The sequence below is a fragment of the Alternaria ethzedia genome (genome assembly GCF_023757985.1).
Source record: "Alternaria ethzedia strain BMP 0044 chromosome Unknown scaffold_17, whole genome shotgun sequence".
In the NCBI taxonomy this organism is placed as follows: Eukaryota; Fungi; Ascomycota; class Dothideomycetes; order Pleosporales; family Pleosporaceae; genus Alternaria; species Alternaria ethzedia.
In genome coordinates, this window is record NW_026056210.1 from 45,543 (window position 1) to 68,900 (window position 23,358).

Consider the following 23,358-nt stretch of genomic DNA (forward strand, 5'->3'; position numbering starts at 1 on the left):
CTGACTACTAGCACCGTTTCCCGTCACTCCTTACAGTCCCATTTCCCGCCACATTGATGGTACTTGCTTTCCGGTCTTTGTCCCGCACCGTCAAATCGCCTTCCCCACTTCTACTTTCGAAAACCAACTGCACTTGGATACACAGGAGTCAAATATCGCCAAGATTAGCAGCCAACATGGCGACACCGGCGCGCACCCAACCTCCGTGGAAGGAACCCAAAGGATCAAGCCCAGCAAAATTGAAAGTCTGGAACTCGTTGACGAGATCAAAGAACGACTTCGTACCTATCGATCCTGAAGGCAAAGAAGTCAAGTGGTACAGTTGCGGTCCCACCGTCTACGACGATGCACACTTGGGTCATGCTCGAAATTACGTCACAAACGACATTCTGCGGAGAATCCTGGCCCAATACTACGGTTACAGGCTGAAGTTCGTTCAGAATATCACAGACGTTGACGACAAGATCATCCTGCGCGGGCGCCAACAATATCTTCTCGCCAAGTTCAAGGCCGATAACCCAACTGTAACGGATGAAGTTGTCAACACCACCATTAAAGCTTTCGACGCATATGTCAAGAAGAACCTCCCTCTACTCAATGAGGATGTCAACATCGGCAGCTTCAACAGCGATTCTGCGGAGAAGTATGCCAATGTCATCCAGGGCAAGTCCGTCGACGGTGTCGGTCCACCAGGCGACAAGGAAGCGAAGATCAAAATGCACCTCCGGACGGCCAGCACAGCAGTCACGTCGTTGCTGGCTCCATCGAAGTCGACCCCTGAGGACGTGGAGATTTTCTATGCTGGCGCTGAGGACGTACTGTTACCTTACCTCGACTCACTATATGGTTCAACTATTGATGCCAGCGACCACTCGGTTTTCACAACACTCACCAAGAAGTACGAAGCGCGCTTCAACGAAGACATGCGAGCACTCAACGTCCTCGATCCGGATGTCGTCACTCGCGTGACTGAGTACGGTGATGATATCGTAGCTTTTGTGGACAAGATTATCAAGAACGGCATGGCATACAGCACATCGGATGGATCTGTTTACTTCGATATTGAGAGTTTCGAGAAGAGAAAGGGGAACCACTACGCACGCTTGGAGCCATGGAACAGAGGTGACACCAATCTGCAAGCAGATGGCGAAGGTGCCCTGTCAACAGTCAAGACCTCGGAAAAGCGCAACGACTCTGACTTCGCGCTCTGGAAGTCATCGAAACCGGGAGAACCAGCATGGAAGAGCCCATGGGGTCCGGGTCGGCCAGGTTGGCATATCGAGTGCTCAGTCATGGCTTCGGCCGTTCTAGGCGAACAGATGGACATACACAGTGGAGGTATCGATCTCTGCTTCCCGCATCACGACAACGAACTAGCACAGTCAGAAGCCTACTGGCAAAAGGAAGGTGGTGCGCAGTGGGTGAACTACTTCCTTCATATGGGTCATCTGTCTATATCAGGATCCAAGATGTCAAAGAGCTTGAAGAACTTCACCACAATCCGCGAAGCCCTGAGTCGCGGTGATTGGAATGCACGGAGTTTGCGCATCATCTTCCTTCTCGGAGGCTGGCACGACGGTATCGAAATCACACCAGACATGCGAAAGTCGGGTTCATCATGGGAGAGCTATGTCACCAACTTCTTCTACAAAGTTCGGGATCTTGAAGTACATCCAAACATCAGTTCGACCGGTGCTGAAGACGAGAAGGTGAAACAGTCTCTCGAATCTGCGAAGGAGAAAGTACACAGGTAAGACACGAGAAGATGGATATCGAAACTTTTACTAATGTAGCATCAGTGCGCTAGCCGACTCGTTCGACACACCTACCGCTATGCGTGCGATTTCCAGCCTCATCACCGAATACAACTCAGCCGACAAGGCTGGACTGTCTGACGATGTCTCATTCGACGTCGCTCGCTACATCACTCGCATGGTCCGGATATTCGGCCTTGACGGTTCAGCTGACCCTTGGGATGGTGGTATCGGCTGGGCTGGCATTGACATTCCTTCAGCCGCCAAGGAGCACGTATACGCTGTTTCACGTGAGCGCGACCAAGTAAGGCAGCATGCCATCGCCGGTGATCTCAACGAGAACCTAGATTCTATCATCGCCCAGCACAACCCCGCGAAGCAACAAGACATAGAAGCAGTCCCATACGCCGAAGTCCTTTCCACTTTCCAACAGTCTCTACAAGACCTCGCAAAGAAGCAAGCACCCGCGAAAGACTACCTCGACCTATGCGACCAGCTCCGCGACACGTACCTTTGGGATCTCGGTATCTACCTCGAAGACCGCGAGAACGCGCCCGCCATGGTCCGCCCGGTCGACGCCGAACTGCAAGCTGCTCGTTCCCAGAAAGAGGAGATCGCTCGCCAAAAGGCCGAAGCTAAGCTCAAGCGCGAACGTGAGGAGGCAGAGAAGAAGGCTAAGCTTGCTGAACAAGCTAAGATTAATCCCAAGGATATGTTCCGGACTGAGGAATATAGTGCGTGGGATGAGGATGGTCTGCCGACTAAGGACAAGGACGGTGCTGATGTGGCTAAGGGGAGGGTGAAGAAGCTTAAGAAGGAGTGGGAGAAGCAGAAGAAATTGTTTGAGGAGCATATGAAGGCATGAGTTAGCGTGGTATGGCTACTAATGTCAAAGTCACATTAGGTGAGGCGTATTACCCTGACTTGGATGGACTTGGGTCTGCGCCCACTGCTTCGGCGGGTTAACATAGTCACTATACCAGACATGCCGCTTTCTAGCTTCCAGATTCCATGAAACTTTCCTTTCGTCACATCTAGAGGATCGTAATGACGGACCGCGGGACTGCCCCCGGTAAGAGAGGGGTCCAATAAGACCCTATGAAGCCATGCTTACAGTTATAAATCTACGTCGGACTGTCCTCCGGAAGGCTTCACCAATCGCCCTTAGTTGTGATCACGAAACTTTCGACTGACTTAGAGCCCTGCGCGTTCCCACTGTCAGAGAATTCCTGCTATCGCTTGAACTCGTTTCCTCCATCGAACTCCCTTTCTCCCTCCGTTCAATCAAGTTCTGTTGACTTTGTGCTCTACGCTCCTCCATAACAGACTCTCTTCCACGCCACTCGGAACAGCTCTTTCGACAATATGTCATACACTACGAACAGTCCACGTCGCGAAACCTCGTTCCGCCTGATACACCACAACACCGTCCAAGCTTCTCTCACCATTCTCGAGAAAGCGAACCATTGCATCAGAAGATACAGCATGGAAGGATCAACGTTTGAGCTCCCAGAGTACGGCAGGGCCATCGCACTACGACAACGTTTGGATGAAGGCCGATGGCCTGTAATCATCAAAGTCGATTCAGAAGTCGACCGAGAGCTATTATCTGTACTGAAAGAAGCTCGTGAATGGCTACTAAAGGTAGTGAGACATGTCGATTTATTCCGATGTCTCACTACTTTCTTGGATCCATTTCCTGTTTTCAAATCTTGCCACCTGCAGACCAAACAGGATGGTCGGGTTATCAACAGAAGGCTGGTTACTCTGCAAGACAACTGCACATACAATTTTAGAAGTTGTTTAAGTCAGGAAGAAGACATCACCGCTCATTATGCTCGCCAAAGCCTTCCCATCTTCAACGAGATGCGCAACATTGCGCAATGGATGTGCGAGGATCCTGAGCAGCGCTTGTACAGGAAACGTCTCGACCTGGTACCTACCATGAACTCAACTGTGGCCCCCGAATATTACATCGGGAATGGCGGTGTGCCGGTCCAGACTTATGCGCAGTCTCAAGCAGGTATGTAACATCCTGTTCTTATTGTTTACCTAGGTATTCTTGCTGATGCACGAATTAGACAGCGATGCCATCTTCACGCCATCCACGACGCGCACTTCTTCTCCCCACTTCACGGAAAGATGTTCGCACTGCCATATGTCACGTTCTAACTCATAGCGACATTGCAACATAGATGGCCAAGCGGTGAGAGTAGTGGCGAAAGCAGGTATGATTGAGGTTACCACATGATCTGGTAGCCCGAGCGAATAGACTCTAGCTTTAAGGATGTATCCGCGAAAAGATTAAGAAAGTCGACTTTGTCCATTATCATGTAGATTGTGGTGTCGTGTGGCAATATTGATGAGAGCCGTAGGGCGCGCTTTGAAGATCGACGAGACGCGTGCCCAATTAGGTTAGCGTGAAGTATACCAACGCGGTGTTATTGCCGAAATTTTGGGGAAGCAGCCACAAGCTTTCCCCATATCATCAGGCAAAGCTTCGCAATTGGACATCCTGCGTGCAGCATGCATACAGATCCAACAACCAAGCTCAAGATGGCATCGCATCTCAGCTAGCCTCCGCGGCCGGAGAGTGGGGACGATGGGTCGAAAAGATGGTTGACCGTCGGATAAAACACCGAAGGATGCGCTTCTTTCGAATACCCACACACCAGCCACACCACTTCTTTGAAGCCGTTGTCTTCTGTCTTCCTTATCACTTCAGGCAACTGACGGCATCCCTTCCGATCCATTGAGATGAGTGCCAACCGCGATGTGGAGAAAGCCACCATATCGGAGTTCGGAGAAGCGAATACCGAACGCCATCATGACGCGTCGTACGCCTCAATAAGGGTTCCATCAAGACCAGCATCCCAGCACGAAGAGGAGGGGATCGAGAGGATACCAACAAACGCCTCCCGTGCGTCCCGTACAAAGAAGTCGGTAATCGGACTGGCTAAGACGATTACCGCTCGTTCGAATGCATCCGTCATCGACCCTGGACCACCGCCCGACGGCGGCACGAAAGCTTGGGTGCAGGCGTTCATGGGCCACTTCGTGATCTTCAACACGTGGGGTATGATTGCGACATTCGGCGTCTTCCAACAGTACTACACGCTCGACCTGGGCCTCGAACCATCAGCCGTCTCGTGGATTGGAAGCTTTCAGATGCTGGGTCACTTTTCGCTGGGCATGTTGACCGGGCGTCTTTTCGATGCGGGATACTTCTACTGGTCCGTGATACCTGGCATGCTCGTTTCCTGCCTCGGTATGTTCATGACCAGTTTGTGCACGAAGTACTGGCAGATCTTCCTTGCGCAGGGTGTAATGAATGGAGTCGGGAATGGGATGCAGTTTGCGCCCGTTCTGGGACTTGTTAGCACATACTTTGCGAAGAATCGGAGCGTGGCACTCGCGATCATGGCTAGCGGCAGTGCGACGGGTGGACTCGTCTACCCAACGATCGCACGACAGCTAGTTCCCCGAATTGGTTTCCCATGGACCGTCAGGGTCATGGCTTTTATGATGCTGGCCGTCGGAATTTGTTACAGCTCGCTGTTGAAACCACGATTACCTCCGAGGAAGTCTGGCCCAGTGCTCGAACTCAGCGCGTTTAGAGAAATGCCGTATAGTGTATTCTTGATGGGAGTTTTCCTCATTGCCCTTGGGCAGTACTTCGCCTTCTACTACATCTCGTCGTTCGCGATCGACATCCTTGGTCTACCATACGCAACCTCCATCAACATTCTGCTAGTACTGAACGGTGTCGGTGTCCTTGGTCGTATCGTACCATCCTATTTCGCCGACAAGTATACCGGGCCGTACAACATCCTAATACCCTTTTGCTTTGTCTCCGCTTTTGTACTTTACTTCTGGCCTCTAGTCAACAGCGAGCCTAGCCTTTACGCTTGGGCGGTGTGCTATGGCTTCTTTGTCTCAGGATTTCAAGGAATCTTCCCGGCTGTAATGACTACGCTGACAAAGGATATGAGTAAAGTAGGTACGAGAAATGGCCAGGGCCTTGCTATAGTAGGGCTGGGTACTTTCATCGGGCCACCAATCGCAGGAGCGCTGATACAAAGTAATGGTGGAGGTTATCTTAGCGCGCAGATCTTCGCGGGAACTGCAGTGTTGCTAGGAAGCTGTATACTGGTTGTGGGACGGTGGAGTATCACAGGATTGAACCTGAAGGTACGAGTATAGAATAGCAAACTAAGCGATGCATGCTATAACGAAGCGAATTTTACCAGTTTCACCATCTTCCTATAACGCGCGTCTTGTCTTTCGAAGCCTTGGAGCAGCGATACCTCTCGCCGTCTTCCTTCCACCGCCAATCGGTATATACGTTCCATTCAACCCACATCCGAAGTTCTCGCACGTTGAGATAGTATGCACATACCGAATCTTCCCCTTCTCAACGCGGAAAGTATGGCTATCCGGCGCCGGCGTCTCACTTGCCCTATCCAACCCCGGAAACCCCACATAGATATTCACACTCCCCATCTCGACATCAACCACATAGCGGCGATCCTGAACATACACGGTACTCGGCAGGCCCAAAGAGCAGGTCTCGCCATTCGTCATACTCGTATCAGTATACGCACCTCCCTCAAGCCTGGCACAAGGCGTGCCAAACGGAATCGTCACATTGACGTTGCCAAAGCGGTTGAAGTACGCATCTCCAGCCGCCTTGATGACCTCGCGGGTATCCTGGTCCGCAAGCGGAATAGGCGACCAATCCTGCATCGCATTCCAGTACGCCGTACCAGTAGCATTGAACAACCAATCCCCTTCATCACTAACCAGGGTCTCCATTTTCGTCACAAACTTCCCGTTGCCCTCTACGCGCACACCGAGAACATACGGATGGCTTGAGTCTGCCACGATGATCTCGGTGAAGGCGCTGCAGAGATACTGGTCTAGGAAGACGCGCGAGTTGGTGCTGTTGAGGGGCGTGTTGATGATAGATGTTGCGGCGGAAAGGTTTGCGGGTTTGAAGTTCTCCGTGTAGGTGAAGTTCTGCAGCATGTAGTTTGTGAGGAGCGTGGAGTTGCCGATGGTTTGGGCAGAGAGGTAGAGCGATGTGAAGGCCGCGAGGAATTCGCGTTCGCAGGCGCTCTTTGCGAAGGGGAGGAGCGCTGTGGCGCTGAGAAGGGTTGAGGGACGCATGTTCAGGGATCGCAGCTCTTGCAATTCAGCAACAATGTGGAGTTGATTCAGAGTAGTGCTGGTGTTCCCCGTATCTTTCTCAGCTTTATGAAAGATTGCAATAGACTTTAGACCATGTGAACTGCCGTCGGAAATAATCTGGACTACCATGCTCGAGCATGGGTGCGTTGCGGATGGACCTGCATGTACGTTAATATGCGAATAGAGTGTGGGGCTTGTCGGCATCGTGAACGACTCTTCATCCACCACACGTCCATCCCAAGCTAAATTGCAGCGCGTTTGGGCCAAAATCATGGTACGAGCGGACATTGGGGTCGAATAATTCTTCCATGCCTGAAAGATCAATGCTGGGCTTAGTGATGTCACTGTACAGTGAGAGACAAAGTTACAAATATTCTCCACGTTCATAGCACTAAGCAGTGCAGCTATCTGTACTACCCATCCTGACGGAAAACCCGCCTTCCGCAAACATCCTTTAGTCTTGTAAGCCAATGACCTTTTACCGTGATCTCGTCATATGCGCAATCCCATAATCAAGAACAAACAAAGCAAGGCCATCGGGCGGAGAATCACTCCTAAATCTGTAAAGCATGAAATAGAAGACGCCAAGCCCTAAAAGACGTCAAGCCAAAAAGGCTAATAACAAGACCACCCCTCGCCCTCATCACACACGTCCTCGTGGGCCGGATCGACCAGACTCATCGGAGAGGTCATCGGGTGAACACGCGGGGGGTTGGGGTAAACGTAGTTCACACCGGAGAGACCTACAGCGGGAGCAGCGCGTTGTGGATATGGGCTGTGGCTGCGGCGGGTAGCACGTGGGAGCTCTGTGGCACGCTCAGGCTCCTTAATGACTGGCTGGTCGATTTCGTCCTTGCAGTGCATGTCCTTGGCGAGGTCGAAAGCGTCTTGAAGGCTGATCTTGTCGCTAAGACCTTTCTCTTGAGCCCATTTCCAGATCTTCTTCATACCAGTGCTGCTCTCGATGATGTTCTTCTCGGGACCGGAGACGTCGCTGCTGTTGATGGGAATGTGGACAGTCTTGTCGCCGGACTCGACGGTGGCCCAATAGGTGACGGTATAGTCAGTAGATACAGGAGCTTCTGGTTCGGGAGCGTTGTTGGAGTCTTTAAGGTTACCAATGGAAGCCCATGCGTCGTCTCCTGAGCTCTGTGGGCCTGGTCCAGTAGACCCCGGATTACCAGGCGCGGAGTTGGGGTTTATCAACCAAGCAAGGTCATTACACTCGTATTCCCAACTTGACGGAGCCCAAAGGGGATCCCTTAGCCCACCTGAACCGCCATATCCGTCACTAATCGCAGAGGGGGCTGCACGAACAGCGCCCGTCTTGTTCTTGGCCTTGTCCTGGTCCTTCTTGGACTCGTCTTCCTCTGTGGAGCTTGCGATGTCCTTCAAAGGTCGGAGTATGTTGAAACGGTCGGCATCTCGTACATCCATCGTTGTTCCAGTAGGTTCATCGTTGTGAAGAGGTGTGAAGGCATGTGAGGGATCAGTGACCATTAAGGGGTTCATTACGCCGTCTTGAATGGACTGGCGATCCATTTCTCCCAAACCACCGTTCTCAAGCGGCGCAAGCCAAGCCCTCAGCATCTGTCGGATATGATCAAGGCTGCGGGCGTTGCGGTACATGGAAACAGCAACAACCAGATTCGCGCCACACATACGAAGGATCTCGAAGACTTCATCGCGCGAGAAGGCGTTGGCAGTGAAGTCCAGAAACTCGTCTACCATAGCGTCGTCCGGTGCGGGGGTGCTGTCAGCAGAAGCAGAGCCGGTAGCGGTCTCGACATCAGAAGTCTTCTCTGGCAGACCATTGTCCATCAAGATGATGTCGGGAATTGAACCGGCGTCGGAGTCGCTGTATTCTTCTCCATCTGTGCTGAGAGCATAGTTGAGACCATCTACTGATACGCGAGCCTGCTTCTTATGTTCCGGAACAGTCGGAAGAAATTTACGCGGCTCCAAAGTAGTAATTCTGGCAGTCGCGTCGCCGTTCTTGACCTCGGCACAATCGTCTTCGATCTCGAACTCGATATCGGAAATGTCGGAGTTATCTAGAAGATTCAGAAGATCGATGGGTGAGATACCTTCCTTGAGGGTAATACAGTTGACGTTGTGATCTTGACCCGTGTGGACACCGCAATGGGCCTCTAGCGATGGCTGGCTGGCTGCGTTCTTCTTTGCGTGCGTGCGGTCTAGAAGCGAAGTAGCGGACTCAGGCTGCAGGGCTGCAGGCCCGCTCGACGAAGAAACGGGACCAAATTCGCGTTCGTGCCAACGTTGAGCAGCCATGTTATCGGCTTTCAGGATGGTTTCGATATCCTGCTCGCGAATCTGGCTGTGGACGTCCTCGAAAGTTCTGAGCTCAGGAAGCGGTGACCTAGATGCGCTCGTCGCAGTGCGAGCATGGGAAAATGTCATGGACGGCACAGTCGACCAAACAAAATTGTTCAAGTGTGTCAAAGGGACGTTTGGCCAGTCTGCAGTTGGGTTATTGCCATCATCATCTCCAGACTTGACCTTAACAGTACTCCACTTCTTCTTCACGGACTGCTCTTCACCCTGATCATCGGCTCGTGTAGCAGAAGGAGAAGCCTTGACTTCCGCCGAGAGAGGAGGAGCAGTGTCGGTATGCGATAGTGAATGTGTCCCAACCTGACGTCGATGATTCCCGTAGGGCCGGGGAGACAGCAAGGGGTCAAAGACACGCCTTGGAGTCTGACCAATCATACCTCCCGCGACTTGGTTGGAGTGCTCAACCACGGAGCGCATGTTGTTGTACACGGGGAAAAGATCGACGGCTGAGGGGAACGCCCCGATCATGTTACGGGCACTGTTAATAGACTTCTTCACTGCCATCTCGTGGGCTTTAACCAGCCCTCGGAGTCCGGCGGGGTCGTTGCGGCCGTTTGCGCCGTGTCCAGCGGGATCTTGCTCGTCGTGTTCTTCGCGCTCGTTGCTGGAGGCGTCCGCAAGGCCGTGTTCCTTGTCCTTACCAGGTTGGCCGTTCAGGACTTGCTCATACTCAGCGTTGAGTTCTTCGATCCGAGCTTCGAGTTGAGCCAAGGCCTCATCGTCGTTATCGAACGCAAGCTGGGACGCCGCACACATGTTAGCCTCTTCAGCGATTTCCTGGAGTGGTCGAAGACCAGCGGTGTTGACCTTGGGAGACATCCTGCTGGAAGGCGATTGGTACTCGTCAGAGCTTGGCGGGGTGTGAGCAGCGGGACTGAACTGATCGCCGCTATCGCTGTCACTGAAGGAGCCGGGAATCCACATCGAATTGGCTCGACCGAAACGTCCGCGTTGGCGCATCCGGTCCATGTCTAATGGAGTAGCTTTCTGTAGAATCTTCGTAGTCGTGAATAGAAGAGAAGTTGTTTGGAGGTAAGGTACCGCAGTGTTGTCGGGGTGTACGGTGGAGGAAAAGAGCTGGTCGGAGAGGGGCTTTTTTATATGGCCTTAGTGCGTGAGAGCTTGGACGTGGATCTGGTGAGAGCAGGTGATATCGCTCAGAGACGAGAAGTGAAAGATCGGACGTTTCTGGATAATGACGTATTCGGGAAGGCAGACGCGGAGGTGAGGGGCGAGTGAGTGTCGAGCAGGCGGTAGTGACGCAGATAGCCTAGCCGCTGGAATAGATGTGCCGCCAGTATACCAGTATCGTTCAACGTAGGCCGAATAATCAGCTTTGTAGCCCATCACTCAAGCAACGGCCTTCTCTCTGCATCCCTGGTATTCCACCAGAAAAAGCCTCTCTTACGCGTCCCTTCATCCACCTCTTCAACCTCGAATTCTTTCTGCTCGCCATTCACTCTCCGCCACCACTTCCCCCAACTTTCGCCTCTTCTCACCCATACCTCTTCCGTTCCATCCTCATAGAGCGCGTAGCCGCCTCTACTTGCCTTTGCACCAAAGCCGACCCACTTAACACACTTTGCAAGACTGTACAGTACCAGAACACCAACAAGCGTACAGAAGATAGTCACGATGGACGTCAAGAAAGTGATTGTAGATACTTGACAGCCCAACCTCGAGGTACGCAGCTCAAAGCGCTCGGATGGCAGAGCGCATATCGAGTCGTAGCGAATGGGTGAAAGTAGAGGAAAAGCCTTTGATAACGCGTCCGTAGGTAATGGGAGGCACGTCGAGGACTGTTAAAGTGAGTTAGTCATAGTCCGCGGTATCCCAGGGGTGCCCAGGTGAATGCGTAACAAGCCCATTAAGGAGATGTGAACATACAATCGCACACCACCCGCAATGGCCTTTACTCCGATGACAGTCACCACAATCGTCATAGCCCCAGCACTCGAACAATCGTCCCCAGTTGTCTTTGGGGCTACTTTGAAGCCGTTGATGCAGCAGTTCCGTCACGTTTTTCGACGCGTCATCATCGCGCTTGGCAGAGGTGGCTGGGCAGTTGGATGGCATCATGTACGTGTGGAGCAGCCAGGAAGTATACAACACCAAAGGCACGTAAGATTGAGGGCTGCTACACGAAAAGAATAATATTAGAAGCGCAAAAGAAAGTTGGGATGAGATGGTCAATCAGTCGCGATGAAAGGTCGATAAATGCGGGGCGCGATAAGATGCGCGCTATGCCCCATTCGTCACGCATCTGTCACCTCGGCTCCCAGACATTCAGCGGAAGTCATCCACTCACGAGGTCAGGCGAGGCATTCAAGACACGAAGTTGCAGGAAGAGCGAGTGATATTCACTGAAGCTAAAGTATGTACAAAGAAGATGCCCCAGATGTATCAAATGTCGAGACCGGGGCAGGAGATGGATGTGCGCCTCTTATTTAGGGACGCACTGAGAGAACCATGTGTTATTCACTGCGCACTTGTATCCGCTGACACAAGCTGTCGGACCAGTGTAGCCTTGACCGCCACATCTGATTCGAAGTTAGTTTGCATTCAATGCATGAAAGCGCTTTGTCCACTTACTGTTCCCAGGCGTTTGCCGTCTTGGTAGGGGTAGCCTTGGTAGGAGTAGCTGAGGGTGCTGCAGATGTCTTGGTCGGCGCAGCCGATGACTTTCCTGGTGTGGACGAGGGCTTCACAGGGGCAGCTGAAGAACTAGTCGGAGCCTTGGAAGATGAGGGCTTAGCGGTACTGGCGGATGACGGAGCAGACGACGAAGGCTTACCACCTCCACTGCTTGCACCAAGTGCAAGGATCTTAGCAGCAGCATGTTCTGCGAGCACGACAATGTAAGACGTAGGGTTGGTGAAGATATGACTGCGCCATGTTAGTTCGAGGATCATGTGCGATAATGAGGGTGAGCTTACCCAGGGAAGAGAGACGCGTCGACGACGTGGATGTTCTTCGTTCCGTACACCTGAGTGTTCAGATCCACGACGGCTGTTCCGCCAGTAAGACCGCTGTCGGTTCCAATCTTCGCGGTTCCGATCCAGTGGTTGGCGCGACGGGCAGCTGGTGTCTTGGGAAGGCTGGCAACGTATGCCTCGACCGTCATGTTGGGTGATGGTACCTGGAACTCGATCATCGGGTTCTTCTGGATAGCCTTCATCATACTCTTGATACCAGCAACAACTACACCGGTGTCGGCTTCGTTCTGTAGGTAGGGCGCCTTGCTGACGTAGACGTTGAGAGCACCGTTGATGGAGAGCGCACCACGCGAGGTAGAGCCGTGGCCTAGGTACTGGCTGATAGTGAGGTGGTGGGTGTCGTTGGCACCGGGGCCTTCAACACGAGCAGTCCATTGGAGTGATCGGTCAATGCCATCACTTCCCTTGATCACTTCCCAAGCGAGGGGACCAATGTTGGGCGCAGACTGAGCAAGGATACCAGAGCGCTTGGAGAGGTACAGATCCTTGTCGCTCTCGATGGGAGCATCCCACGCCTTGTAGAAGTCGTAGAAGGAGATGTTGGGGTGCTTGATTACAAGGTCGGTGTTGACGTGGTCGTTCAAGTTCTGGCCGACGGGGAGGTTGATCCAGTCAGACTCGTTGATCATGGTCGAGCCATCGAGGGCGCTGTTCTTGACGATGCTCAACTGGTCTTTTGGTCCAATGCCGCTGCGGAAGAGAACCTTGGAGGATCCGAAAGCTCCACCGGAAATAATGACACGGCCTCCAGGGTTCAGGTTGACAGTACCGCAGTAGCCAGTGCCGCCAACACCGCTCTCAAGCTCGACGCCAGTAGCAGTATCACCGGTGCGAACGATACGGCGGGCCATCGTGTTGGTCCACAGCTTGAAGTTCTTCCTCTCAAGGGCGGAGACCATGTAAGTGCCAAGAGGACCTTGCCTCTGACCGTTGTCGTACATGAAGGGAGAGTGAGAGTATGTGCGGTTCTTCTGGTTCTGTTGGTCGTTCGCGACGACGCTCTTCCAGCCATCTGCACCAAGTGCACCAGATAGGACATCGAAGCCTTCCTGCTTGTAGCGCTTTCCGTCGACGGAGGGAGTGTCGGTACCCGGGATGCGCTTGAAGACACGGTCGATTGCGCCCTTGACGTCAGCTGACTTCCAGCCGTTGGGGAACTGGTAGTCGAAGTCAACATCAACAGGCTTCCACCAAAGCGCAGCATTGACAGCAGCGCCTCCACCGAGAACACAGCCAGCCATTTGGTCAATGTCAGTGCAAGCTACACCGGCAGAGTCAACCCAGATCTGGTTGCAAAGACCGGGGACGTCGAAGCGGGTCAGGTTGTTGCTAGTGACCCAGTCAGGGCCCATCTTTCCTCCGAAACGGGCGAGAGATGGCGGGCCCTTCTCGAGCATGAGAACACTCTTGCCAGACTCAGAAAGCTTGTCTGCTACGGGAATACCTCCAGCACCACCGCCAATGACGATGTAGTCGAAGGAGCCTGAAGGAGCAGGCGATCCCTGGCACTTGACAGGTGCTGTTGGAGTGGGCGTAGCCGATGGCTGACCAGATTTGGTCGGTGTAGGTGCACCAGAAGGCTGGCCACCTACCAACTTGAGGTAGTCGGTGTACTTTGCGTTCCTCGCGTCCGCGGTAGGAGCGCCGAACTGAGACTGTCCCTTGTTGTGGAAAACCCAGGTACCGTCATAGATCTTGTCATGCTGGGCCCAACCGATAACGTTGACCTCAGTAGTGGGAAGCTGAGAGCCCTCAGCACCGCCCTGGTTCCAGACCCAGCAGTGCTCGCATCGGTAGACGATCTCGAAGTGTGTGTCGGTGACGGAGTGGAAGATTTGAGTCAAAGTCGCGTTGCCAGTGTAGTCCTCAGGAGCGACATAGCCACCTGCCCAGACAAACTTGGTCTTGACGGCATCTTCTTCCGGCCATGCAACGAGGAGAAGAGAGTTTGGCATGCCACCAGCATGGCTGACACCGGACCATCCCTGCCTGTTTGCTTCGAGCGAACCTTTCTGGGGAACATTAGCGGCTGCAGCATCGACACAGACTTGCTATAACTTACAATGTAACCAATGTACTCGTCGTTGGCTCCAGTAGGCTCTCCAGGCAGTACCCAACCCCACTCGAAACCACCTGCAGTCTGGGCGTCACTGACTGTCTGGCGCCAGAACTCAATACCGGTGCCTTCGTGGGTGAACGTTTCCTGCGCAAGAGCGAGAGGGGCGAAAAGAGAGGATAGCAGCGAAGCCGCTCGAACGAAAGAAGAGGTCTTCATCTTGGAGACTTGTTACCAGCACGTCGAAGATGAGATGAATTGACAAGCGCAAGTTGTAGCTGTGGCCTCTATCGCTATGCCAGGGTGCGGACGTGTTATATACATATCAACATCATGCTAGACTACGCCGCCGTGTATGGGGTTGACACCCGTGGCCAAGCCACTACCTGGGGAACTTCCTTCTGGAGGCGGCAGAAGTGCGCATTGAACCAGGTACGGAAGACGCGCGCTGGCTAGGATGGGCCAAGCGAGGGGCGTGATTACCGTGGGCGACATCGTCATTGGCTGTTTCAAAACGTAGGTGATCTGGCCGAGATTCAAGGTTAGTCGTTAATATGTCGAAACTACGGCGGCATGGGTGGATTGATTGATGTAGATTGACAGAAGCCGGGACTGCGACTTAGCATCGCCGTTAGCCATGTGCCCCTTGCCCGTTCGGGCCCAGGCTTCCCCACAATCGTTTAGTGGCTGGTGGGATGGACCGTCACTTTCGCGCTTTCGCCTCGCATCAGCCTCTTCAAATGCACCATCTGCACCACCAGCTTCGTCGGAAGGATTATCAAGTCTGTGCCCTTGACCTCGTGCAACCGCCACAGCCTTCTCGGTACCGGCTTCTTCCCGCATATTCCGCAAGGCTGCCCCAAAATGAAGGACGGCTTCCAAGCCTTCTCGCTGACCGACAAGACGCGCACGTTTCATTGATTGAAACACTTGACCAGACCAGTAACACACAATCTATTATATTACGCATTCCTCCTCTCGCTTCCCACATTCCAAGAGCCGCGCCACGGTGTCGCGGCATGTCTCGGTCATATCCTCCTCCCTGTAATTAATACTGCGGTTTTTCCACCCAACCGCCGGTTCAAAGAACGCGCAGTCACGACCGCATTGGTGCTCGTTGCCTATTTGGAATATGCCGAGGGTTCTATGCTCTGAAGAATCCACGAAGCACGTGTCTCGTGCATACACAGTATATTTTCAAAAGTGCGTTACGGCGGGCGAAATAGATTGGGATTAAAGTGTCTCTGGTCACGCGAGTCTACCGCGAGTCGCATGCGTGCCGAACTGGAAGGTCGACCAGATTTGAACAATAATGCCGTGTTCCATTTGGACAGCTTGAGAACGGTGCACAACAATGGCATATAGGAAGATTCATCGACGCGTTGATGAGGACATTCAGGATCTAACGTAGTAGCCTACATGATGAAGGCTTATGCGTTTACTTGTGCTTTACTGGCCAGCGCTTCGGCACACACAATTTTCACCCAGCTACACGTCAATGGCGTGGCGCAAGGACACACTAAGGGGATTCGAGTGCCGGTGAGCATGTTCACGATTCCCATGTTGCTCCCCTGCTAACAGCACGACACAGACCTACGACGGGTAATGCACCCCGCAATCGCCTTTTGAACTCCAACTCACTTACGTTTCCAGACCAATAACGGACGTTACATCAAACCATGTGATCTGTAATGGCGGGTAAAGCATTACAAAGCGTGGAACCAAGCGCTAGATTGACCCGCATTCAGCATAAACCCCTACAGAACGCCTCTTCCCAAAGACATCATCAATGTACGCTGGTTGCGCAATAAGCAATAACGCCACATGGCTTCGGCTTACTCCTTGTCAGGTCAAAGCTGGAGACAAGCTCACTGCCGAGTGGCACCACACGCTCGATTCCAAGCCCGAGACGGACAAGTCAGATCCAATTGACCCCGGTCATCTGGGACCCATCATGGTCTACCTTGCCAGAGTCGATGATGCCTTGTCTACCAAAGTGACGGGACTCAAGTGGTTTAAGATCTACGAGGATGGTATGGATGCCAATGGCGAGTGGGCCGTTACAAGACTGTATAACAACAAGGGCCTGGTAGACTTTGTACTGCCGTCGTGCATACCCAGTGGACAGTAAGTCATCTCCAAGTTCTTACCAAATCTATATGGTCGACTGACACGGGTCTTTCCAGGTACCTCCTTCGCGCAGAGCTCATTGCTCTCCATGCCGCCTCAAACTACCCCGGTGCTCAACTCTATATGGAGTGTGCTCAAATCAATGTGACAGGAGGTGGCAGTGCCAGTCCGGCGACTGTCAGCTTTCCAGGTGCATACAAAGCGACTGACCCGGGGATTAAGTTTCAACTGTACTGGCCGATCCCGACCAGCTACACAATTCCCGGTCCGAGACCATTCACTTGCTCTGCCAAGATCAGGTAGGCAAACATGGGGGACATTCACGCACACATACATAAACTTCTCTTCTTCTTGTTGCGTCAAGTACATACAAGATCCAACCCAAATGCAATCTAGTGAAAGGGTAGTGGAAATATAGATACACTTTCGCTACACTCAAGATCCATCCATAATGCCACAAGAAATGACTTCCCCATCAACACGCAAGATAAACCGTTCCCCAAGACTGTCTTCGTGTATGCACCCCACAAACAATCTGCCCGCATCTATCTCACATGCATAACGCGTGACCGCAGCTTCCAACCGTGGAACCTTGGAACTCCGTACCTGCGTCAGCAGCTCCACTCAACCTGGAGCTTCCCCACCAACACCTCGTGCCTCCACAACCCCAAGCCCTGCAACACCGTTCCCGCAAAGTTACGCCCCACCGTACTCGACAAGACCGAATATACGCCCTGATACTGCTACTTTGGCAAAATCGACGGACCCTGACGTACGCGTATAGCCATATCGAATATGCACGACGAACGTGAGTGCTCCTCTTCCCCGCTACAATGCACACCCAGCGCAATGCGCGCGCATAGCCAGACCATGCGACCAGTTGTGAGCTCCAGTGCGAGGGTGCCGCTTGAGAGCATGTTGAGAGATCACTAGCGACCTCGGCATCGTCTCATTCGGACATGCGAGCTCTGAAGTGTGACTACTCGTCGCATCGCATCGCGTCCCTCCACCCAGCACAACACGCGCGAACCTCGCTAACACCACTCCCACAGACCCCCACCCCCTCCTCGCCCAAGTCCCCCTAACACTCTCGCCCTTCCTCTCCCTCCCCACATCCGTCCCCCTGCCATACTCCTACGTAACCCTCCCGTCGACGCTGCCTCCCTCGATCCTCTCCCAGCAGCAGCAACAACAAGACCCGTCCAACCCCAACGCCTCTGCCTCGAAACCAGCATACGTCACCTCGTCAACGGGCACATCAGCGCATCCAGACCAGATACTCACGTCGTGTGTTGCGCTACAAGAGCACCTTGCTAAGCTAGAAGCGGACGCGAGGAGGACGATGGCGGAGTGGGAGGAGAGGCGGCGGAAGGAGGATCTCGCGGAGAAGAGGAGGGTTGCGCCTGGGTGGTTGGACAGTGGTGTGCATATTATTAAGCCGGAGGGACCTGGCGATAATAATGAGTCGGCTAAGGAAGAAAAGGTGCCGGAGCAGAACCTGATGGATCTAGACCCGCAGGCGGAGCGCAAGGCACAAGAAGGCGAGGAGCTGGACAGGGTATTTGGCGGATTACAGGTTTAAGTCTACCTTCTCAACATCACTATACCCAAGAACAAGACTTAGCGACCAGCGGTCTTCATAATAGATTAATACCAAGTTATACAACTATAAGCTATGACATGCTGTTTTAGCTCAAGCCTAGATACGCGTCGCCTACAGTGATCCTCACGGCGGCGCGACATTACAGACATATGAGAACCGAAGTTACGGAAACAGAAAGGGGAATCTTGAAGGAAGAATGTGGAGAATTAGTGCGACCATGCTGAATCGCTGCACCATCTCTGTACGTGCAACACCACCAACGCCAAAAGGTGCGTCTAGCGACGGCCGTGAGAGCGGTTGATGCTTCCCTGGAGGCTGTCCACTTCCGTCTCAAGACGCTTGATCTCCGCGTGGCTGGCCTCGAGGTCCTTGTTGAGGCGGTCACGCTCAGCAATAAGCTTCTGCTCCCACTGCCTGAAGCGCTGCTCCTCAACCTTGACCTGCTCGGTGAAACGCTTGCGGAGCGCCTCTTCTTCCTCCTTGAACTTGGGGTTGTCCAGCTTCCTTGGGCGCGCCTCGCCGAACTTCCTTGTCTCCATCTGGCCAGCGCGGTAGGCCTCGTAGTGGTTCTCCTCCGTGGTGTGGATGAGGTCGAGCATGTGGGTTCGGATGAGAATAGCGCGGAGCTTCTTGAAGTCGCAGTGCTCCTCGTTCTCGACTTCGGCAACACCCCAGGCGTATTGGCGACCCTTAACGGTGCGGCCGTCGTTGGTCTGAACATCTTTCTCGGAACCGATGACGGAGAAGGGCATGGCGTCGATGAGACCGCGTGCGTGTTGCATAGCGGCGGCGTCGTCATCCTCGAGAGGGGGAGTGTAGATCTTGATGCCCTGAGCATCGATCACTTGGCGCACCTTAAAGCGGTCAGTATTTGCTGGTGGCATGTAGATGGACCAACTTACCCTCGCCTTGAACTTGGCCAGGTCTGTTGGGCTCAGTGTGTCGGCCTTGGCTACGACCGGGATCAAGTTGACGCGTGTGCACAGCTTCTTCATGACCTCAATGTCCAGGGGCTTCAGGGTGTGGCCGGTGGGGCGGATGAAGTACAGGCAGGCGTGGACACGGAGATCGATCTTATCGGAGCGGCGCGGTTGTTGCTCCTGAAGCATGTACGACTCATGCTGGTCGTCGAGGAACTCAATGATGGGTTGCCACGAGTCGCGGTTGTTGACGTAGTCACCGAAACCGGGGGTGTCGATAACGGTCAGACGGACTAGGTGCGTTAGCATAGATAACGAATGGCAGGATGGCGCTGCATACCCTTGAAGAACTTCTCCTCGAGCTCGGCCTTGGTGATCTCGATCTCGACGGTCTTGTCCATCTGCTTGTGGTGTCGTCGCTTGTGATCGGCGTAGTTCTTGATGGTGGTGGAGAAGAGGGTGTTGATGAAGGTGGTCTTTCCGAGACCAGACTCGCCAGCAACCTGAGCTAGTTAGATTGAAGTCGATTGATCATGGGGATGGTATGCGTACCATTATGGTGAAGGCAGCGCCGCGCTTTGCAACAATCTTGTGCCTGTGCTACGTTAGGGCCGAAGCTGCGTGTCCGCTTTGTTGATAGTACCTCTGGTTGGGCAGCTGCAATGTATGTTAGTATACGAATTGAAGACATAGGTTGAGCAGATGGTATACGTACATTGGCAATGCCAATGGGGGACGCGGACTCGGCCATTGTGCTGATGTGTGGTTGACCGCTGGTGTGTATGGGGTCTGCGTGGTGTTAGCTATACGGAGCCTGATATCCGGGGAGTGCGGCGTTAGAACATACGTGGAGGTGGCGGGTGAAAAGCAAGTCAGCAGTGAGGTTGCTGAACGAGGTGCGATATGGGGTCTGGTGAGGAGGTGTGGTGTTGGTAGACAATTTGGGCAGTCCCCTTTCTGCCAGTCGCCCATTCGGCAAGCACTGACCCTGAACGGGGAAACCGCGACTAATGCACACTACTCCACTAGCGTGTCCTGCGATGATCCGAGCTTCGAAAAAGTTCAAGATGCGACCACCATGCCCGCCACGACATGACGAGACCGCAGCCACGATACTTTGAAGATGAAGACTGACTTTCAGGTGAGTTGAGTGCTGCCGTGCAAATGTTCCCGTCTGACACCCACAGTTCTCCAACCTGCTGGGCACCGTCTACAGCAGAGGGAATCTTCTCTTCACACCCGATGGCACATGTCTGCTGTCGCCCGTTGGTAACCGCGTCACGGTTTTCGACCTTGTGAGGTAGGCTCCCAGTCGCGACTGCCTCTCTCGATATGCGCTGATCATTAGTCAGCTCCAAGTCATACACGCTTCCGTTTGCGCACCGGAAGAACATCGCACGCCTGGCCCTCAACCCCCGCGGAAACCTCCTCCTCTCGGTCGATGAAGACGGTCGCGCAGTCCTCACCAATGTTCCTCGTCGCATCGTACTCTACCACTTCTCTCTCCGCGGCGAAGTCACCTCGATCGCTTTCTCTCCTTCTGGTCGGCATTTCGCAGTAGGCATAGGAAGGCAGATTGAAGTATGGCACACACCATCCACTCCAGACGTTGCCGAAGGCGATCTTGAGTTTGCGCCTTTCGTGCGACACCGGATATACACAGGACACTACAATTCAGTCCAGAGCATAGAATGGTCTAGCGACTCGAGATTTTTCCTGAGCGCGTCCAAAGACATGACGGCACGGATATGGAGCGTGGACCAAGCAGAAGGACATGCGCAGACAACACTGGGTGGACACAGGCAGGAAGTAGTCGGCGCATGGTTCTCCAAGGATCAAGAGACTATCTACACAGTCAGCAAGGACGGAGCGCTGTTCGTCTGGAAATACATGCTACGCTACGATGCGCCTGCCGACGCCGACCCCGACGACGACGAGCATCTACAATGGGGTATCCAGGAACGTCACTTTTTCCATCAGAACAATGCGCACGTCACATGCGCCAGCTTCCATCCCGAGTCGAAACTGCTCGTGACAGGCTTTTCACACGGTGCCTTCTTCATTCACGAGCTACCAGAATTTGCGCAAATCTCCAGCCTCAGCATTTCGCAGAACGACATCGATTACGTCGCCATCAACAAGACCGGAGAATGGCTAGCGTTCGGCGCGTCGAAACTCGGCCAGCTTCTTGTGTGGGAATGGCAGTCGGAATCGTACATTTTGAAGCAGCAGGGACATTTCGACTCGATGAACACAATCGCGTACTCGCCGGACGGTCAACGGATAATAACAGCGGCAGACGATGGCAAGATCAAAGTCTGGGAAGTCAACTCCGGTTTCTGTGTCGTCACATTCACAGAACATATTGGCGGTGTGACGGCCTGCGAATTCGCGAAGAAGGGAAACGTCTTGTTCACAGCCAGTCTTGATGGCTCTATCAGGGCTTGGGATTTACATCGGTATCGCAACTTCCGCACATTCACAGCGCCATCGAGGCTTTCCTTTTCGTCCCTAGCGGTTGACCCAAGCGGCGAGGTCGTATGCGCGGGCTCTATCGATTCTTTCGACATTCACATCTGGTCCGTCCAGACCGGCCAGTTGCTTGACAGACTGTCTGGCCACGAGGGCCCTGTATCTTCCCTAGCATTCTCCCCGGATGCTGGTACGCTGGTCAGTGGAAGTTGGGACAGGACTGTTCGCGTCTGGAACATCTTTGCTCGCACCCAAACAAGCGAGCCGCTACAACTAATGGCCGACATCCTATCTGTCGCATTCCGCCCCGATTCGAAGCAAATAGCCGTCACAACTCTTGATGGACAACTGACGTTCTGGAACGTATCCGATGCTGCACAAGAAAATGGCCTTGATGCGCGAAGGGACGTGTCCGGTGGTCGCAAGATGTCAGATCGGCGCACTGCAGCCAACGTAGCAGGCACCAAAGCCTTTACGTCGGTGAAGTACAGCGCAGACGGCACGTGTGTATTGGCAGGCGGCAACTCCAAGTACATCTGTCTATACGATGTTCAGTCTGGTGTGCTGCTCAAGAAGTTCACTGTATCCGTGAACCTTTCTCTCGATGGCACACAAGAGTTCCTCAACAGCAAGCTGCTCACAGATGCCGGGCCACAAGGTCTCATCGACGACCAAGGTGAAGCGTCCGATCTGGAAGATCGGCGAGACACAACACTACCCGGTGCGCAAAAGGGCATTGGCGCACGGAAAACACGACCGGAAGTACGCGTACCTGCTGTCGCGTTTTCGCCAACTGGCCGAGCGTTTTGTGCCGCTTCAACAGAAGGTCTACTAATTTACTCACTTGACAACACGTTCCAATTCGATCCCTTCGACCTAGACATTACCGTCACACCGGCGACAACTCTCGAGACTCTCGCACAGAAAGACTACCTCAAGGCACTGGTCATGGCTTTCCGTCTAAACGAGCGCAACCTTGTTCGCCGCGTATATGAAGCCACGCCCGTGAGCAACGTCGCTCTAGTAGTCAAGGACCTGCCATCAGTATATCTCGGTCGGTTACTACGGTTCGTCGCCCTCCAAGCCGACGAGTCCCCACATCTGGAGTTCAACCTAGTGTGGATCGAGTCATTACTGAGCAAGCACGGTCGATGGATGAAGGACAACAAGGGCGGTCTTGAGGCCGAGTTGAGAAGCGTCGAGAAAGCTGTTCGCAGAATACAGGCGGAGCTCGCAAGATTAGCTGATGAGAACATCTATCGCATCGAATATCTGCTTGCGCAGCCGCCGGAGGAGAAAGAGAAGTCAGCCCAACTCGACTTTGGGGTCAAAGCGATAGAGAATGGGATATCGGATGAAGAGATGGTTGACAGTGATGAAGGCGAGGATATAGGCGAGTGGATGGGCTTTGAAGAGTGATACCATTGTACGAATACGAATTTTGACGAACTGTTACATCTGGCTGTGTGTACCTGTCATCGCCGCGGAGTTCCTGCAATATGTACAATGGCGCCTGCGCGTCCCGAGGTTCTGATCACCAGCAACTGCCCTTGCTCGATGTCGCTCTTTCCACACCTTGAACCAGACTGGACAACAATGATCGTCAAAGCGTACATCGTGCGGCTTGATCATGGCTAACGCGCTAGGAAGGTGCGTGCTGCTTACGACGATCGCTACTTCATCAACGCATTGATGGAGGATGTATTGCGAGGAGGAAGACCCTATCACACCGCTTATTGTATACAAAGAATCTTGGCATGATCTCGACTCTTAGACACAGCAAAGACGAATATCTACATGAGAGAATTAGGGGTCAACAGATCGTCGCGGGCCGTTTCTGGTGTCTGAGTGCCGTCCTTGTCAGCCGCCACAACATTGCTAT

At 53.3% G+C, this 23,358-nt stretch overlaps 7 protein-coding genes across 7 annotated transcripts; 4 read left to right on the forward strand and 3 right to left on the reverse strand.

The window, feature by feature from the left end:
• Nucleotides 1–176: 176 nt before the first annotated feature.
• Nucleotides 177–2,619, forward strand: J4E87_006741 (uncharacterized protein; the record flags this gene model as incomplete). Its single annotated transcript, XM_049378342.1, has 2 exons — nucleotides 177–1,750; nucleotides 1,800–2,619. 2 exons carry the CDS (start codon nucleotides 177–179, stop codon nucleotides 2,617–2,619), a joined length of 2,394 nt encoding a protein of 797 aa, XP_049231735.1.
• Nucleotides 2,620–4,511: 1,892 nt separating this feature from the next.
• On the forward strand, nucleotides 4,512–5,957 carry J4E87_006742 (uncharacterized protein; the record flags this gene model as incomplete). Its single annotated transcript, XM_049378343.1, has 1 exon — nucleotides 4,512–5,957. The coding sequence occupies one exon, from the start codon at nucleotides 4,512–4,514 to the stop codon at nucleotides 5,955–5,957; it is 1,446 nt and encodes a 481-aa protein (XP_049231736.1).
• Nucleotides 5,958–6,017: 60 nt separating this feature from the next.
• On the reverse strand, nucleotides 6,018–10,268 carry J4E87_006743 (uncharacterized protein; the record flags this gene model as incomplete). Its single annotated transcript, XM_049378344.1, has 3 exons — nucleotides 6,018–7,006; nucleotides 7,071–7,102; nucleotides 7,576–10,268. 3 exons carry the CDS (start codon nucleotides 10,266–10,268, stop codon nucleotides 6,018–6,020), a joined length of 3,714 nt encoding a protein of 1,237 aa, XP_049231737.1.
• Nucleotides 10,269–11,742: 1,474 nt separating this feature from the next.
• Nucleotides 11,743–14,570, reverse strand: J4E87_006744 (uncharacterized protein; the record flags this gene model as incomplete). Its single annotated transcript, XM_049378345.1, has 4 exons — nucleotides 11,743–11,839; nucleotides 11,892–12,185; nucleotides 12,236–14,307; nucleotides 14,358–14,570. The coding sequence occupies 4 exons, from the start codon at nucleotides 14,568–14,570 to the stop codon at nucleotides 11,743–11,745; spliced, it is 2,676 nt and encodes an 891-aa protein (XP_049231738.1).
• Nucleotides 14,571–16,140: 1,570 nt separating this feature from the next.
• J4E87_006745 (uncharacterized protein) lies at nucleotides 16,141–18,063 on the forward strand (the record flags this gene model as incomplete). Its single annotated transcript, XM_049378346.1, has 5 exons — nucleotides 16,141–16,478; nucleotides 16,538–16,780; nucleotides 17,266–17,289; nucleotides 17,345–17,373; nucleotides 17,534–18,063. 5 exons carry the CDS (start codon nucleotides 16,141–16,143, stop codon nucleotides 18,061–18,063), a joined length of 1,164 nt encoding a protein of 387 aa, XP_049231739.1.
• A 296-nt stretch (nucleotides 18,064–18,359) lies between these two features.
• Nucleotides 18,360–19,755, reverse strand: J4E87_006746 (uncharacterized protein; the record flags this gene model as incomplete). Its single annotated transcript, XM_049378347.1, has 6 exons — nucleotides 18,360–18,938; nucleotides 18,987–19,297; nucleotides 19,345–19,507; nucleotides 19,557–19,599; nucleotides 19,648–19,661; nucleotides 19,720–19,755. 6 exons carry the CDS (start codon nucleotides 19,753–19,755, stop codon nucleotides 18,360–18,362), a joined length of 1,146 nt encoding a protein of 381 aa, XP_049231740.1.
• Nucleotides 19,756–20,127: 372 nt separating this feature from the next.
• On the forward strand, nucleotides 20,128–22,895 carry J4E87_006747 (uncharacterized protein; the record flags this gene model as incomplete). Its single annotated transcript, XM_049378348.1, has 3 exons — nucleotides 20,128–20,145; nucleotides 20,192–20,304; nucleotides 20,357–22,895. 3 exons carry the CDS (start codon nucleotides 20,128–20,130, stop codon nucleotides 22,893–22,895), a joined length of 2,670 nt encoding a protein of 889 aa, XP_049231741.1.
• Between the last annotated feature and the right edge of the window lie 463 nt (nucleotides 22,896–23,358).